Source organism: Aspergillus puulaauensis, chromosome 3 (assembly GCF_016861865.1).
Source record: "Aspergillus puulaauensis MK2 DNA, chromosome 3, nearly complete sequence".
Classification (NCBI taxonomy): Eukaryota; Fungi; Ascomycota; class Eurotiomycetes; order Eurotiales; family Aspergillaceae; genus Aspergillus; species Aspergillus puulaauensis.
The window spans coordinates 34,042-50,794 of record NC_054859.1 but is presented as its reverse complement, the minus strand read 5'-3'; the positions used below and the strand labels follow the sequence as shown (position 1 = coordinate 50,794).

General features: G+C 49.6%; 8 protein-coding genes across 8 annotated transcripts; 3 read left to right on the top strand and 5 right to left on the bottom strand.

Moving 5' to 3' along the window:
- Positions 1–267: 267 nt before the first annotated feature.
- On the bottom strand, positions 268–1,879 carry APUU_30014S (aldehyde dehydrogenase; the record flags this gene model as incomplete). The annotated part of the gene is made up of 3 exons (XM_041701060.1): positions 268–1,142; positions 1,199–1,422; positions 1,473–1,879. 3 exons carry the CDS (start codon positions 1,877–1,879, stop codon positions 268–270), a joined length of 1,506 nt encoding a protein of 501 aa, XP_041553983.1.
- A 362-nt stretch (positions 1,880–2,241) lies between these two features.
- Positions 2,242–3,501, bottom strand: APUU_30013S (amidohydrolase family protein; the record flags this gene model as incomplete). The annotated part of the gene is made up of 2 exons (XM_041701059.1): positions 2,242–2,695; positions 2,771–3,501. The coding sequence occupies 2 exons, from the start codon at positions 3,499–3,501 to the stop codon at positions 2,242–2,244; spliced, it is 1,185 nt and encodes a 394-aa protein (XP_041553982.1).
- A 437-nt stretch (positions 3,502–3,938) lies between these two features.
- Positions 3,939–4,708, top strand: BNA1_2 (3-hydroxyanthranilate 3,4-dioxygenase; the record flags this gene model as incomplete). Its single annotated transcript, XM_041701058.1, has 4 exons — positions 3,939–4,107; positions 4,175–4,188; positions 4,260–4,365; positions 4,446–4,708. 4 exons carry the CDS (start codon positions 3,939–3,941, stop codon positions 4,706–4,708), a joined length of 552 nt encoding a protein of 183 aa, XP_041553981.1.
- A 581-nt stretch (positions 4,709–5,289) lies between these two features.
- APUU_30011S (arylsulfatase) lies at positions 5,290–7,079 on the bottom strand (the record flags this gene model as incomplete). Its single annotated transcript, XM_041701057.1, has 3 exons — positions 5,290–6,558; positions 6,614–6,831; positions 6,887–7,079. The coding sequence occupies 3 exons, from the start codon at positions 7,077–7,079 to the stop codon at positions 5,290–5,292; spliced, it is 1,680 nt and encodes a 559-aa protein (XP_041553980.1).
- Positions 7,080–7,961: 882 nt separating this feature from the next.
- APUU_30010A (uncharacterized protein) lies at positions 7,962–9,858 on the top strand (the record flags this gene model as incomplete). The annotated part of the gene is made up of 5 exons (XM_041701056.1): positions 7,962–8,086; positions 8,146–8,293; positions 8,361–8,468; positions 8,538–9,277; positions 9,348–9,858. 5 exons carry the CDS (start codon positions 7,962–7,964, stop codon positions 9,856–9,858), a joined length of 1,632 nt encoding a protein of 543 aa, XP_041553979.1.
- A 279-nt stretch (positions 9,859–10,137) lies between these two features.
- Positions 10,138–11,145, bottom strand: APUU_30009S (quinone oxidoreductase family protein; the record flags this gene model as incomplete). Its single annotated transcript, XM_041701055.1, has 1 exon — positions 10,138–11,145. The coding sequence occupies one exon, from the start codon at positions 11,143–11,145 to the stop codon at positions 10,138–10,140; it is 1,008 nt and encodes a 335-aa protein (XP_041553978.1).
- Positions 11,146–11,717: 572 nt separating this feature from the next.
- On the top strand, positions 11,718–13,295 carry BNA5_4 (kynureninase (L-kynurenine hydrolase); the record flags this gene model as incomplete). Its single annotated transcript, XM_041701054.1, has 4 exons — positions 11,718–11,874; positions 11,929–12,266; positions 12,333–12,810; positions 12,880–13,295. 4 exons carry the CDS (start codon positions 11,718–11,720, stop codon positions 13,293–13,295), a joined length of 1,389 nt encoding a protein of 462 aa, XP_041553977.1.
- Positions 13,296–13,810: 515 nt separating this feature from the next.
- Positions 13,811–15,939, bottom strand: STB4_1 (fungal specific transcription factor domain-containing protein; the record flags this gene model as incomplete). The annotated part of the gene is made up of 2 exons (XM_041701053.1): positions 13,811–15,869; positions 15,920–15,939. The coding sequence occupies 2 exons, from the start codon at positions 15,937–15,939 to the stop codon at positions 13,811–13,813; spliced, it is 2,079 nt and encodes a 692-aa protein (XP_041553976.1).
- Positions 15,940–16,753: the final 814 nt, after the last annotated feature.

The following is a 16,753-nucleotide window of genomic DNA, read 5'->3' as shown; positions in this document are numbered from 1 at the left end:
TCCTGGTGCCCGATCATCCTCACTCTTCGAGGGAGGCAACGCGTTTCATCTGTACCAGAATTTCTTCTGTCGTACGTGCCGGTGCCGTCTATCAGAAGAAATGGTGAAGACAGTAGATAAGAAGCGCGGCCCTCTCGTCTTTTCACATAATGTACATATACGTAGCAGTGTAATTCACCACTACTGTTAGTTAATAGATGCATTCGACGGCTCTAGCATGTTTTGCACTATGATGTAACAAACAATGGAGCAGACTCAGTTTCATTTCTACCAGGAGGAGGGGACATGCAGCGTCCGTAGATTGGTAAAAACATCACGGCTATGTGCGCCACCCTCTCGACCAACTCCGGATGCCTTGACGCCGCCAAACGCCGTGCCTAGTTCCCGCACAAGCCAGCAATTCACCCATACCAGTCCAGCATCGATTCTTTCGCCAACACGTCGCATCCGCGATACGTTGTTGGTCATGACAATGCACGCCAGCCCGTTGATGTTGTCGTTTGCCAGCGAGACGGCCTCGTCCTCCGAGTCAAAAGCCGACACGGTGACAACTGGCCCAAAGATCTCCTCAGAAACCACCCGACTTTTGGTGTCGAGGCCACTCAGAACAACGGGTGGGATCCAGTAGCCTTGCGGCTCTTCACAAGGGATGCCTCCAGTGTGGAATTGTGCGGATTCCGCTTGGGCCTGGAGAAGATAGGACCTGATCTTGCTGTAATGCGGCAGAGAAGCAACAGGTCCCATCGTGTCTCCTAGTCGATAATTCTTCTCAACATATGCAACAAATGCGGACATAAAGCTATCATAGATATAACGATGGACGTAGACACGAGACCCGCAGAGGCAAATCTGGCCACTATTCTCAAAAGCCGCGCGAGCTGCTAACCGCACAGCGTTAGGTATATCGACGTCGTCAAAGACTAATACTGGGTTCTTGCCACCCAGCTCTAGCGATACGTGCTTCCCAATATCACCAGCAGTGTCCCGTCTGATACGGGCGCCTGTGGCTGGGCCGCCAGTGAATGACACACCACGAACGCGAGCGGAGCGTACCAGCGCTGAACCGACGCCGGGCCCATCACCAAAAACGATGTTAATCACCCCAGGAGGCAGTTCCGCCTTCCTAAACACCTCTGCCAAAACTTCACCAAGTTAGCATTTACAACTGAACGGGCCGATAGGATCACGAAGAACGTACGGAATGCGGTCATACTAGTCACCTCACTTGGCTTTGCAATTCCTACACAGCCAAAGGCGAGACAAGGTGCAATTTTCCAGGTCAAAAGATAGAGGGGCATGTTCCATGGGGTGATGAGCCCAAAGACGCCCACGGGAGATCGATGCTCGTACGTCAAGACTGAGGTCGGTCCATCGACATACCGAGAGGCATGTTCTTCGTGCAGGATATATGTAGCAAAGTAACTAACTTGCCGGTCAGCAACGGAGCTCCGCAGGAAGAGGGCGCTAGGTACTTGAAGTTATCAATCGCTCTCTCGACCTCAACTCTCGCCCGTGAGAGAGTCTTCCCTTGGTCAATGCTCTCCCAGACCGCAAAAAGCTCTTTTTCCTCGCTGATAATGCTGGCGATTCTTTGCAGCATCTGAGACCTTGACTTTCGCGACGTCCGCGACCACGAAGGGAACGCTTTCGTGGCGGCCTCGACAGCCATTTCCACGTCCACTAAAGCGCCCAGAGGAACTTGGGCCAATACCTTTCCGCTTCTAGGGTCAAATGAATCTACCCATTTATTCGACGTCGTGCAAGGTACGAATTCATTGCCCACAAAATTGCTAATACGGATCGGGTCGCGCTGGCTGTCCAAGAATTCGTGGGCCTTTTGCTCGGTGTTGAGCTGCCATAGAGTGGTAAGAGCCTCCATGAATGCGTTTCGTATGGTGTAGTTCGAATGCAAGAGATGTATAGTGATTCGGGTTGATGCGACGACCAGGAGCCGACAAATATGGCAGTCCCAAGTAAGGTGGAAAGATGGGACGGATGAAGCTCCGATTGGCTGCACGGAGCAGCCGGGCCTACGCAGCCCTAACTTTGCGCCAGTGTCAGGGAGAGAAGACTGTCTATGAGATACTCTGGTTGTCAACTGAATGCGTTGAATATGGCCAATTCCTAAGTTTGCAAGGCATGCAGAGGTATCTCTAGACTATTCGTTGGTCAATATTTGCCGCTCCAAGGTGAGTAGTTTGTGGTTATCAGACTCAGCACTTGTATGACTTTCTATGTATTTCACGCAGGTATCTTATCTATGCCTAGAAATTCTAATACATTCTTCGCCATGATGCGCTCCTTGCTCTTTGTGCACAGGAATTTCTGAATCTGTGAGTCTGTAGATAGTAGCTCCCCAGGCTGCGGCATCTCCCCCAGGGGAAACGGATAGTCGCTGCCCAGAACAATCCTTCCAACGCCGATTTTCCTGCAGATATACTCTACGAGGTCAGGGTCGTGCATCAGGCTGTCCAGCCAGATGTTGGCCTGGTGTTGCTTAAAGAAGTCCGCTGGCAAGACGCCCCGCGCGCTATGCGCCACAAGGTCCGGCCGACAGTTATAGCCGTGTTGAATGCGGCCTAGCAAAGGTAGATAGCTTCCACCAGCATGCGCAAAGCAGAAACGTAGCTTTGGGTGGGAAACTAACACGCCGGATGAGAGGATTGCGTGCATGGCGAGAGCGGTCTCACTCGGCCTATAAAAGAACGCACGATTAGTTGTCTTTACCCTTGCTGCAAATTCATGGATGAACATATAGATAAGCACATACATTCCTACCAACCACGCAGACCAATACGGCTGCCACCGGCTCTTATTCTCCCTTTCCCATTCGTATCCCAAAGGGTGCACAAAGATAGGATAATCCAGGTCCTCGCATGCCGTCCAGAATGGTTCGAACTCCGTACTGTCCAGGCTGCGTCCATTGATCTCAGCTCCAATCTCAACGCCCTTTAACCCCAGTTCCTCTTTTGAACGTCGCAATTCCGCGATTGACGCCGCAACATCTTGCAAAGGGACTGTCGCTAGGCCGATGAACCGCGTGGGATATTTGTGACATACTGAAGCGATGTGATCATTGAGATATCGGGCCATAGACGCGGCCTGTTTCGCCGGCTTATCATAGGAAAACAGAATTGGAACAGTGCTCAGCACTTGCACATCGATTCCGGTCTCGTCCATGTCCTTCAGTCGCGCCTCGGGGTCGTAGCAGTTGGCTTCTACTGTTCTAAAGAACCGGTCGCCGACGTACATGTCGACTCTCTTCGGTGCTTTTGAGCCATTGATTCCGTTTGCCCCAGGGCCTTGTTCGTTGTGTGGTCTCAACGTGATCCATTCTTGACTTTCATTGCTGGGAACATCGTCATCCAAGAGGGTGAAGCTCGGCAGCTCAGAAGGCATGATGTGGGTGTGGACGTCGATGCGCATAGATGGAGGCGTGGACTCTATGCCATGGGAGCCATGGCCCGAGGCGCCGCAAAGGCAGCCACAAGAGGTCGTCATTTTGTGATGGTCGGTTGCTGGGTATGGGTGTAGACTAGCGGTACCTGCCAAATGGGGTTCATCGCTCTCTCGTGGCCCCCTTGCTTTTAGGTCCTTGTTTTCTTAAATCAAATTTAGGTCGCCTGCAGGCTTGTTCCACGCCGTCCGGAGCAATCCGACGCATGTGTAGATGACTGCTGCTGGGCCGGCGAGGTGGCCACAGGCTGCGGCGGCTAGTAGCGTCGGATATTCATCCGGCGAGCTGGTCAGCTCTCCAGAACAGGGGTTGTCATGGTTGCTTTCACAAAGAATGTCGTATTTAAAAGAATTCCCCTGGTCAGTATTTGACCCGCTTCGCCTTCCACTGGTACCGTCATCGTCCCCCCGTAGTAGCATCACACCGCAGCCTCCCAACACCAACCCGAGCACGTCCCACTTTCAGTGAACGGCATAACATCATGACTGCGACCAACGGTTTTCCCATCCCTGGGCCCCTGCATTTCACTGCTTGGCTGGATAAAAATGCCGCCAGTCTTCAGCCGCCCGTGAACAACAAATGCCTGTATTCCGGTGACGACTTTATACTGATGGCAGTCGGCGGCCCAAACACGAGGAACGACTATCATAGTAAGTCATTTGGCACTTTTCGTTCCTGTCGAGGCAGCAATCGTCTAACCGGTTGGTTGCTTTACAGTCAACCAAACAGAGGTGCGTTGTGGACATTCCGAGACTAAAAAGCAATCCAACGGGGCTCAGATATGAACCGCTATGCCTCACAGGAATGGTTTTACCAGATTAAAGGCGACATGCTTCTCAAAATAGTGGAAAATGGTCATCAATTCCGGGACATCGCCATCAAAGAGGGCGAGATGTTTCTCTTGCCAGGTATGTCGCTAAACAACTATTTCTCCCGATTATATAACCGTTCCCTTCTTTTATGATAGGGAGTATTTAACAAAGCACAGGCAACGTACCACACTCTCCCCGCCGCCAGAGAAATACAATCGGCCTGGTTATGGAAAGGAACCGCCCCGCAGGAAGCATCGATCGCCTACGGTGGTACTGCGAGAACGAAAAGGAACATGGTAAAATACCTACCATTATCCGTGAAGAGAAATTCTACTGTGAGAATATGGAAACGCAGCTCAAAGACGTAATTGAGGATTGGATGAGAAACGAGAGAAGTCGTGAGTGCAAGTCATGCGGCAGTATTGCCGCAGCACAATAAAGCTAGATAGTGAATAGGATACGGCATAAGATGCCGTAAAGACTGAATTAAGCCAAGGTGCTTGCGCGATCCTAATCACGTACTGGCAAGAATAGTCGACGAACAATCCCCTCTCCCGTATATAGTCGCTGGCCGTGAAGCAACAGAGCCTAGATATACCAGCTCATATATATATTATCCGAAAAGCATGCGTGGCCGAATTTTGTGCCATTGCCTGGCCTTGCTCGTTCTCCGGTAGGTCAAATGGTTCCACGAACGGACTGTAAGGTCATTAGCACCAATCTCAGCAGACAACGGGCCTGGTCCGAAACTTAGAATAGGCGATTGAAGGTTGAATATAGCGGTGAAAGACAGATCGTTTTCTTGTGCTGCTGCGTTTGGACTGGTCTGAACTGTTGTAGTTCAGAGGTATTGTTGATTCCACTTTTCAAAGGGGAGCATAAGGATATATATAAAACAAGTAGAACAACATTGATTCCTCAACAATATCAACGATGGAGTGTGAAAGCGCTATGATTTAACAATGAGAACTATAGTCTTATTGAAAGAAGAAAATGGAGTCTTGACGTTTATAATAATTACTATCCCTGTACAGAATGAACGTCCTGGTCCACTTCGTAAAATGGCTGTGCAGATCCCACAATTAATCCAACCTCATGCACATATTTCTCCCATTCCTCCATCAAGTCTGCTAGAATTTCTGGCTTTCGACCTGCCAAGTCGACTCGTTCACCAGGATCACTCTTCAGATCATACAGTTGCCATTCCTCGGGCCCATATGGCTTGGGTATATACACCGCTTTGAATCTTCCCTTCCGAATAGCTTGTCTCCCAAAGAGCTCCCATCCCATGGCCATATCGTCAGGATGAATATTGCCTGTCTGCCCTGCGAGATGAGGAACCCAAGACCTGCCACGGATTGGTGCGACTGTGCGGCCGCAGTAAGTTGTTCCTGGATGTTCCACCCCGGCAAGTTCAAGCACAGTGGGGGCGATATCCATGACGGTCGCAAAAGCGTGGTTGATGTTCGGTATATCTCTCGTCAACGGTGGATAATTCAAAACAAGTGGAACGCGAACCCCGCCCTCTGTAGTAAATGACTTATACAGACGGCCTGGTGCAGTCGCAGCAGACGCCCAGTATGGACCGTACCAGACAAAGGAATCTTTCTTACCCAAGTTATCCAACGAGTTATCATAGTAGTTCGCAATATGCTCGTGGACATCTCCCTTGATTATGGGAATGGCTTCTAGCAAAAGACCCTCTGCGCCATTGTCTGACATAAATAATATAAATGTGTTGTCCAATTCCCCTTTGCTGCGGAGGTACTGCAAGACACGTCCAATTTGTTGGTCCATGTTTTGAACCATACCTGCAAAACACTCCATTGTCCGAGAAGAGAATTGTCGTTTTGTTGAGTCAAGTGATTCCCAGTCTTTAGAAAGATCATGACCTCCGATTGCCACAACGTCATGCGGAATCGCATGTTCAGGAATCAGACCGAGGCTCTTGAGACTTTTAAGGCGAGTTTGGCGGAGCACTTCAGGTCCCTCATCATAAACGCCTCGATAATCCTGAATATCGCTTTCTGGTGCTTGCAATGGCCAATGAGGTGCGGAAAACGCGAGATATGCGAAGAATGGTTTCTCCCTTTGCTTTGAATCTCGTTCATCGAGGTACTCGATAAGCTTCGTTGCAAACGCCTCAGAGGAATAGAAATCCTCTCCCAGTTCGTGGGGCTCAACCTGCGTATCGTCTTCCACATAGAATGCATTTATTTCTCCCAGGATATCCGGAGCTTTTTTGTCCGCTTGTAATTGGGGTTCCCAGGCATAATGATTTGCAGCTCCCTGGATATCGTTAATGGTATACCTATGAAGAATAGTATACATGGGTGAGACATACTGGGAGAAGTGAAAAAGATCGATCGAAGCCTCTTCGGCTTGGCCATCGATCAGGAGTTAGACCAAGATGCCATTTCCCTGACAGCATGGTATGATATCCGGCAGATTGAAGCAACTCTGAGACAGGCACTACTCGGTCATTCAGGTAACCCTCATAGCCAGGTTTTCCTTTTTGATTCTCAGACCACATTTCAGCCATTGTCCCAATCCCGGCGATATCTGCATGAAAGATGCTCAGTTGCTCGAACTTTGAGTGTAGATTCGGACGACTTACGGTTATCTGTTCCACTCAGGAGCATGGCTCGAGTAGGCGAGCATGCTGCCGCAGCATGAAAGTCAGTGAACCGAATACCTCCGTTCACCAGACTGTCGATATTCGGAGTCTTGATTTCCCCGCCAAAGCACCCAGTATCAGAAAAGCCAAGGTCATCAGCAACAATAACGAGGAAATTAGGCTGTTTTGCCATAGCGTTCATCAGAGACCGTCACTTCCGAATTGGCCTGTTCGAATTACGAGAAGACCCCATGTATTTCAGACATTTCCGAACCAGAATGGCATGGCTCCTATCGTTTGGAAAGTTTCCCGAGCGTTCGCAAATTTCCTCCTCCCTGTTGTGGAAAACTTAAATTCCCACATTTAGGTAATTAGAAACTGTGCATTGGGCCAAAATAATTCACGTCATAACGGTTTCTGACTCTAAATGGATATTTTGCCGTTGGGTTCTGCCATTCTGGGGTAAAAAATTGAGTTGGCGATGTGGGCCAGAATTTAATTAGTGCTCAACGGAGCGGCCTCCGATTCGATCCCGTCTCCGCGGGCAGTTGAGGGACAGGCTTCCGATTGGATCGATATCCATGCTGTCAGGAGTGTGGTTTTTTATCCGTGAACTTCAAATTATATGGATACTCCTAGCTGTGAGGCTAGGATGGGCAATGCCCCATCTTTTTCTTCCTTCAGCCCATCCGGTGGTTATCAAACCTAACCGATATTGCACTAGTTATTACAAAATTTATTATTGGAATTGAAGTTTTCAAGTTCGGCCTGCAGAAAACTCGTGGGTCCCGGGGCATCCGATGTACTACCACTCAAGTACTTTACTGGTGACCGTATTTGAAATTTACAACTAGGTCGGCTCGACCGACAACCATCTGGATCCGGGGTAGATTGTGTGGGGTCTCCATATATCCAGATTATTTTACCAGCCTCCTGCTTCGTATATTTCTTAACAGGCGCATATGATTTTAAGTCTATCTTCTACTTGCGCTTCTGCTTTCCTTATTGCCCTTCCCCGTGTCTCCACCTGAGAAAACCTGCAAGTTCAACGATTTCGGCATCTGGAGATACTACAATGACAGGTAACAATGGAAGCGAGTCCATCGATCTGGCCGAACTTGGTTCCCCGTCAACGACAGAGAATCCAGTGAAGGCGAAGGTTGAAGATTTGCGTGAAGGGAACCAGTCAGTTAAGAGAGGGTAGGTATTCGACGCACACCACTAGTCGCTCGGTTCTGGCTCTCTGACTCTGGCGATAGGCTCAAATCCCGGCATTTTACACTCATGGCGTTTGGGAGTGCGGTTGGCACCGGGCTCTTCCTGGCCATCGGCGAGGCACTCAGTCGTGGAGGTCCATTGTCCGTGTTTCTGTCCTATTCGATTACTTCGCTGGCAGTCTATGCAACGGTAAGTCAATCACGAAGGGAATGATCACGAAACAAGGGACAGCTAACTTCTAGTATTCGGCTTTCAGATGCAATGTTTAGGAGAGATGGGTACTTGGATGCCCGTTGCGGGGGCCATTCCAACCTATTGTTCTCGGTTTGTGGACGATGCTCTAGGGTTCGCAGTAGGTTGGAATGTCAGTAGTACCAATCGAATATCCCGATCATCAACGATTGAAATGCTCATCTCACTAACAAGCTGACAGGTCTGGTACGCCAACGCGATGGTCGTCTGTGCTGAGGCGTCTGCCGCGGCTCTTGTGATTGAATACTGGACCACTTCGGTGAACCCGGCCGTCTGGATAACAATCATCATTATAGTTGTGGTCCTGCTCAACATCATTGTCGTATCCATATTTGGCGAGGCGGAGTTTATATTCAGTATTATTAAACTATCAACGATGATAGGGCTGCTCATTCTGTCACTGGTCATCGACCTTGGTGGCGCTCCGGGCCAGGACCGACTAGGGTTCCACTACTGGATGCACCCAGGTGCGATGAGAGAATACATAGGAACTGGCCCTACTGGGAGATTTGCAGGTTGGTTTTCAACTGTGGTCGCCGCTGCGTTTGCGTTTGGCGGCTCCGAGGGCATTATCGCGGCTGCTGGTGAGGCCCAAAACCCACGGAAGAATATACCAATGGCAATACGCATCATCTTCTTCAGAATCCTACTGTTCTATGTGCTGGGATCATTGGCAGTTGGACTAATCGTTCCCTACAATGACTCCAAGTTGTTACACGGTGGCGCTGGTGCGGCTGCTTCGCCGTGGGTTATCGGCATTGTCAACGCCGGAATACCAGTGCTGCCGTCAATTCTGAATGCGGTTATTCTGGTCTCAGCGATTTCAGTTGCTAATAACATGCTTTTTAATGCCTCTCGTTATTTATATTCTCTCGCACAATGTGGCCAGGCACCGCGGTTCCTTCTGCGCTGTTCATCAAGGTAGGATACCCGACTTTACCTTGACACTTCCCGAAAAGTCTTGAGTGACTGACTCTTCGTTTCATGATAGGGGAATCCCATACTACGCTGTTGGCGTAACATCGTCCGTGTCTCTGCTCACCTACATGTCCGTCTCCAACGGCGCAGGCAAGGTCTTCCTGTGGTTCATGAACATCACAACATTCAGCAGTTTCTTGACTTGGATGACTATCGCCCTATCATATATTCGTTTCCGGGCAGCCATTATTGCCCAGGGCATTGGGCTCGATTTGCTCCCGTTCCGGACTCCTTTCCAGCCCTATGCCGCCTACTTTAGCCTTGTGTATTTCGGCTTTGTTGCCCTGGGAAATGGATTCGCTGTCTTCACAGATGGGAACTGGTCGACCTCGGATTTTATCGCAGCCTACATTGGTTTACCAATCTACATCTGTCTCTTCGTCTTCTGGAAAGTCTTCAAGAAAACCAGGTTTGTCCGGGCTCGCGCCGCCGACCTTTCGGTGCCTGGAGGAACGGTTGTTCATGGGGGATTGGACTTGGAAAACGCGGAAATTGCCCAGACAGAGGCCATGAAGGAGAGATAAGGATGTATCCAAAATGGCGACACTGTCTTCGAGGCTTCAGGCTCGTAACTGCGGCGTGATCTAAAAATACGAGATGGAGAAATCAATAATTTCGAGGAGCAGAAACTCACTTTCCTTGGACCATGTGCATCGGTCTACAAGCTAATTTATGCTAGCATTCAAGCCATCCTACGTAGACAACAGAAGCTTGCATTCGAGTAAATGTGAGTAAATGATCGGTGTTTCTTCTTTCGGGACACATGCTAAATAGCAATATATTGTACAGAAAGTTCCTTTTTTTTATTGTTCAGTTTGTATTCTGATGAGCAGTTTTCCGGTTGTCTTCTGCGTCGTAAGGTCGTCCTGGGCCTTCCCCACCTCTTCCAAGCGATATTCACCACCAAACTCTGGCCGCACGACTCCAGATCCAACCAGGTCAAGTAGCTGCTGTGATCGAAGGACAAACTCATCCCTTTCAGTAATATAGTTCGCCAGAGTTGGTCGCACAAGCTTGACATTTCTCTTGCTCAAATCCAGGACTCGGAAACTAGATACAGCGCCACTGCTGTTGCCATACGAAACCAGAGTCCCCTTTCTCCTCGTACAGGCCAGGTCTTGGGGAAACGTAGCCTCTCCAACTCCACTGAGGACCGCATGACAGCCCTTATTGCCCGTCAGCTTCATCACCTCCTCCTGAACATCGTTATCCTTGTATAGAATAATATGATCGCATCCGTGTTTCTTCGCAATGTCTGCCTTGTTCGGCGTCGACACAGTACCGATCACAGTTGCTCCGAGGTGCTTGCACATTTGCACCAGCATACCGCCTGTGCCTCCGGCTGCCGCTTGGATAAGAATCATCTCTCCCTGCTCGACCTTGTGGGCATCTTGAACGATAGTCCACGCCGTCAGCCCCTGAAGCATGAGCGCAGCACCTTGCCTTATTGATACCAATGGAGGCAAAACCATGACGCTCTCTGAGGGCGCAGAGACGTATTCTGCTGTGGTTCCTTGGGTGAAGACTGCCACTCGGTCCCCAACCTGGATGCCATATGACGGAGGCACTTTGCAACCAATCTTAACAATGGTGCCGGCTCCTTCACGGCCGACCTGCAGAGGTAGCTTGACCGGGTAGAGGCCACTGCGCTGGTATATATCGACAAAGTTTACCCCGGCATAATGGACCTTTACCAGGACGTCCGTCTCATTTACGGTCGGGAGAGGATGCTGTTCGTCTAGGCGAAGGACAGAGAAGTCGCCATGCTTGTCAAAGACTGCCGCTTTCATGGATTGTGGAAGTGTGTCCATTGTAGCAAGTGGGCGCGCCGTGTTTGATGTTTGATCGAGATATGCGGGTTCCAATTCTTGACAAGGGCTGAAGCCATAAAGACGTAAAATAACTAGGCTTGATATGGTACTCCGACCGTCCATAGACACAGACGAATCCTCACCTTCCTTGGCCGTACGTACAAACGCCCTCGGGGCTTCTTCCGACCGCGGAAGCACCGATTTGGATTCGCAGTCAACTATAAAGCACCACGGGAAGACCCGTGAGTGGCCCATTTACCGATTGGCGGGGCCACTGCTGTCGGACCGTTCCGTGATTGGCTCAGCCCCCTCAGCCGCCGGAAGCTTCTTCCCACCCCATCTATACCGATCGGCTGGCCAAAGAAGCAGCCATGCCGGGCAAAGCGCGCACGGGAAGGCACACATAAGAGAAGAATCAACTTTCGGGGGAAGAGAGAGTGAAATTGCCCTGTTCCCTGCTATAGAGGACAAGAGCCAGAATATACGCACATTTCTCACTGCTGTTCCCCTTCTTCGTATTGTGTCCCCTCCCTTGAGACATCTTCTCTCAGAAGCCTTCCCTCGATTTCGCCATGCTCACCCAGACCAACGGCCTGAAATTCCCTGAGAATGCTGCGTCGAAAGAGTACGCTTCGTCCTTAGACGCTTCAAATCCGTTGAGTGCATTTCGTCACAAGTTCATTGTTCCGTCAAAGGCCAATCTCGCATCTAAGAAGCTCGCGAAGCCCAGTACGTTCCGCGACAGAACCCGGTGTACTACTTCATCTAACGGCCATTCTCTAGATCTTTCAAGCAACCCATGTATCTACCTTTGTGGCAACTCCCTTGGTATCCAGCCCAAAGCTATTTCACAGTATCTAGAGGCACAACTAGACACATGGTCATCAGTTGGGGTCAATGGGCACTTCACGAAAATTGAAGACTCCCCGCTGGAACCGTGGCAGTCGCTCGCCGATCAGGCCGCGAAGTCCATGTGCAAGATTGTCGGGGCGGCACCAGAAGAGGTTACAGCAATGGCCACGCTTACTGCAAACCTGCATTTATTAATGGCATGCTTCTATAAGCCCACGCCCACTAAGCACAAAATCCTCCTCGACTGGAAGGCATTTCCTAGTGATCATGTATGTTATGCGATGCTACCTATCCCTGGTAATACCTATATCAGACAAACTCACTTCAAAACCTAGTTTGCTATCGAATCCCATATTGCTTGGCATGGTCTCAACCCGACGCAGTCCATGGTACTCATTGGTCCAGACGAGGGGGAGTACAAGATCTCCACGAAGAAGATACTCTCATATATCGATCAGCATGCTAATGAAGCAGCCCTGCTCCTTCTCCCCGGGGTTCAGTACTACACTGGGCAGTTCTTCGATATCAGGACAATTACAGAATACGCACAGTCAAAAGGCCTTCTTGTCGGCTGGGACCTAGCTCATGCATACGCGAATGTTGAACTAAGACTCCATGACTGGAATGTAGACTTCGCAGCATGGTGTACCTATAAGTATGGAAATGCTGGGCCAGGGGCCATGGGTGGCGTTTTCGTCCACGAGAAACATGGGCGCGTTGATTATAGCCAAGGGGAGGATTCTCCCCAATTCCGACACAGGCTGACGGGGTGGTATGGCGATCACAAGTCCGTCAGATTTAAAATGGATAATAGTAAGTGAGAGATCCGCCTCTGTCATCTTATGGCCACCCTTCTAGCGTCCTAACATCGCCTCTCGGCAGAGTTCAAGCCTACCCCCGGCGCGGCAGGCTTCCAGCTGTCAAACCCATCAGTCATTGACCTTGCCTGCCTTTGTGCCTCGCTTTCGGTATTCGACGAAACGTCAATTACTGAACTGCGCCGTAAATCAGTGCAATTAACAGCCTATCTCGAGTATCTCCTGTTAAAAAATACAACAGATGACACCCGTCCGTTCCGCATCATTACCCCGTTAAATCCCGAAGAAAGAGGCGCGCAGCTGAGTCTCTTACTAAAGCCTGGCTTACTACACAAGGTTACTAATAAATTACATGAGGCTGCAATTATTTGTGATAAGCGGGAGCCCGGTGTTGTACGTGTCGCGCCAGTTCCCTTGTACAATACTTTCTCCGAGGTGTGGTTGTTTGTGGAACAGTTCCGGGCTGCGTTAAACGAGTAAGGGTATTTATACCCTTGACGCAATGCTTGTGACTGTGTACATTGTTAACGCTATAAGTATGTGTGGCTGTTAGAGCCGATAATCCTTCTGCCCAGAAATCAGTGGTGCTCGACCACATTTTCAGGCGCAATCAGAGGAATTATAGACAAAGAAGGAAAAACAGTTATTAGGGTACTGGTTTCCATCTCTTTTAATTAGAACGGAATGTAAATTGAGAATGGTTGGTAGATACCTTAAAATCAAATGTACATCGCGAATGCTCCGCTGAGACTAGCCTGAATGATATAAAGCATCAGTGGCACCACGAAATCAAGACCCTGCCGAGCCAGGTCTTGTGGCTCTGTTAGGTGGATATTACTCTGTCGGGCAGTCGTGGAGAGATTTCTCCTGCTCATTAGATTCAAATAATCCGTTAAGTATGAAGACGGCAGCATTTCAAACCAGGCAAATACTTTTATCATTAGTGTTACTTGCAGAGCATAACCATGTTTCATGTCAATCACAGAGAGTGTGTATTAATCAAGGACAGCATCAAATGTCGCATCTCCAAAAAAGCTCGCAGACAAATCTTCCGACGGCAGTGGTAGGGCTGGGAAGTCGGTGAGAAGAAAATCGTCGATGCACATTTCTGAATCCGCCGCAGTATAATCGCGGGGCTCGCGAGGAACAGACAGCTCATTTAGAGATGGAGGCGTGGTAGAGGAAGGAGATTGTGGAACGAAAGAATTCTGCTGCAGCTTCTGCCGCTTTGGTTGCTGTACATAAGGTGCCCAATCCTGGCAACGCTTAGATGATAAGACCGCACTCTGTGGTGTGCTTAATATACCTGGATCGGCTCTATGACACCTCTTGTTTACTGCGCTTCTTGATGACTCGTCCTGGCTTGGGCTTTCGCCGGTGTGGGTTGTGCCAGGCTGCTCATCACTTTGGTGGATTATCTTACCAGCCGTCTGACCGTATCGATTGAATACTCCATGGAATAGTTCGTGCTTGGTGAAGTCAATCTGTGTCCGGTGCATGTCCTCCTTGGTGAGCTGTTGGTATTTTTTAATTTCAGGCCACTGGATGGTAATCTTCTGTAACATGTCGAAGCCAGTCTCGACATCAGACCACGCCCTGCTATTAAAATTCATGTTTCGGGCTAGCCGCATGCAATGTAATAATACTTTGATGCTGGCATAGACAGCGCGGCCCTGCTGGATTATAAAATGACTAGGTGGTACGGTAGTAATCACCTCTGGAGTAGCTCTTATACAATTAGACGCAGCCTCAGCGCAATGTAGGAACGTTTCAGGCCCCGCGATGTCAAAGCATTCAATATACGTCCGATGGAGAAGAACGACGCCAATGTAGTAAGACGATACAGCGATTGTCTGCAACGCTAGTGGACGTTGGCTTGGTTCTTCTATCCTTGGCAGAACCTGCTTGGTATAGTAATCTTCCAATTCAATATTATACCCTTCAACGCATGTTTGCAGCATATCCCATATTTTAGAGTCGTGGAATGAACGAGCCTTGCGGATCTGCTGTACTGACTTGTAGATACGGCCGATAGTGATATGAAAATTTGCAATAACTGAGAACCAGGGATCTGTCTTTTCCTCGAGCGCTAGCACTGGCAGGTCATGTTCAGCAGTATCAATAGATAATGGCTTGGAAAGCGCTGTTGATAGGGAGCAGTCCAGAATATATAAGCACCACCAGACATTGCGGTGTGTTGCTAAAAGAGCGTCCGTGTCCGCTATATCCACGCTATCCTGAAGGTCTAAGCTTTGATATAAGCGGATTGCGTTGCCTATAATGGTCCATGCATCGCCTACCTTCCCACGCTTGATAAGGTGAATACTGAGAAGGCTCATCGCAATTATGGTATTGATTGCATTCATTCCCCGCCGCTGGTACATTAGTCCAGGGCATTTGGAAATTGCATGAGAATACAGTCGATCTCCGAGATCTTCCTGCGTATAGGCTAGTAGCTCTGGCTGGTTGAATATCAAATGGCCCGCTGGCATGGCCAATGCAGCCACCGCCAGTAGTGCGTACAAGAGAAAAGAAAACCCGCTGTCATCGCCATCATCCCCATGGCCGCTATTGTCGACGTCACTGCGACGAGCTGACAGCCAGCGGTCATATAGCGGCTTAAAGTCACGCCAATGGATAATAGGGAAGATCGGATAATAAGAGCAATAGAATATGTCAATCAGCGCTTGCTGTAGCGGCACCGGCAATTGCCTAACATCTGCTTCAGCAGGTTCTGAATCTGGAGACACAGAAACCGCAGTATCTTCCAGCAAAGTATCAGGGCTGTCAAGAACCAGTCCGTCTAGGAAGTTGTTCTCGTTCTCGTTGCTCTTAGGAGGTGAGCGCGGCGCTGGCACATTGGCTGCGTCTGTAGGATGCGCACAGTGGGACTCCACTGGCGGACAAGGATCCATGCCGTCATGGAAAGCGGGCCCCCGTTGGTCTACGGGGGAACAGCGAGTGCGATGAGTATCCTTGTTATGTTGATTAGACGGCTGCTGTTGCAACATCTTTTCCATTGTTCGAACTCGGCTCTCAAGGTTCATGACGTATCTATCGCAGGGTTCAGTAACTAATTATACAATGTGCAGCAAGCCACTCACTGGGAATCCGGCAGCCTCATGTTGGTGCCTGGCTCAATATAGAAACATTCTGCTTGGTTGCGACTGCAGCTCTGACACGGGTGCACTCCGTCACATTTTATTTTCTTGCGGCGGCATGCTTGACAAGCACGCCAAACTCTCTGGCGCTCAAGCATAAGTGCTGCTGAAGTTCGATAGACGCAGGGAATCAATGGGCAAAGTTGCGGCGGGGATGACGGACAAAGGAGGAGCCGGTGGAGGAATTGAGGAGAACTTGTCGGTCCGAATGCACCCGCGACGACGGCGCCTGAGCCAGACCAGAAGGTTGATTAAGTCCTTGGACTGGCTTTGTTTTACCAAATAAAATGCCCGGATTGGGTGAAAGTCCTGCGCATTTACCCCAACTATGCGCCACCAAACTCGCCACAAACGGGTCTGACCGCACCCGTGGTTCCTGAGCCTCATTCGTGTATCTATCCCTGCAGAAGGATAAATGTTATACAATATTGCTGGATTATTTAGCCCTAGTAGCTATGCCTTGGTGCTAGTTAATCAGCTTTAACAGGCTAGTTTGTTAGTAGTCCTATCTACTCCTCCAGGGCTTTCTAGTATACGTGAAGGTTGGCTTATTAGCCCTCCTGCCTTCCTTCCCCCTGCGGTAGTAGCCATTGTCCCAGGTAGGCCGTCTCATCTGGCTCCCACATCGTCTATGGTCTGTGTGGAAGGAGTTGTAAGGACTTCGCGAAATTTAGCGTTTGAGGTCCTAATAATTCGTCCGTCTTCTGGTAGAATGCATGGCCTTCTTCTTGGCTCCGTGAGCTTCTTCTACTTGGGTAGAACCAAGTATTCCCTTTG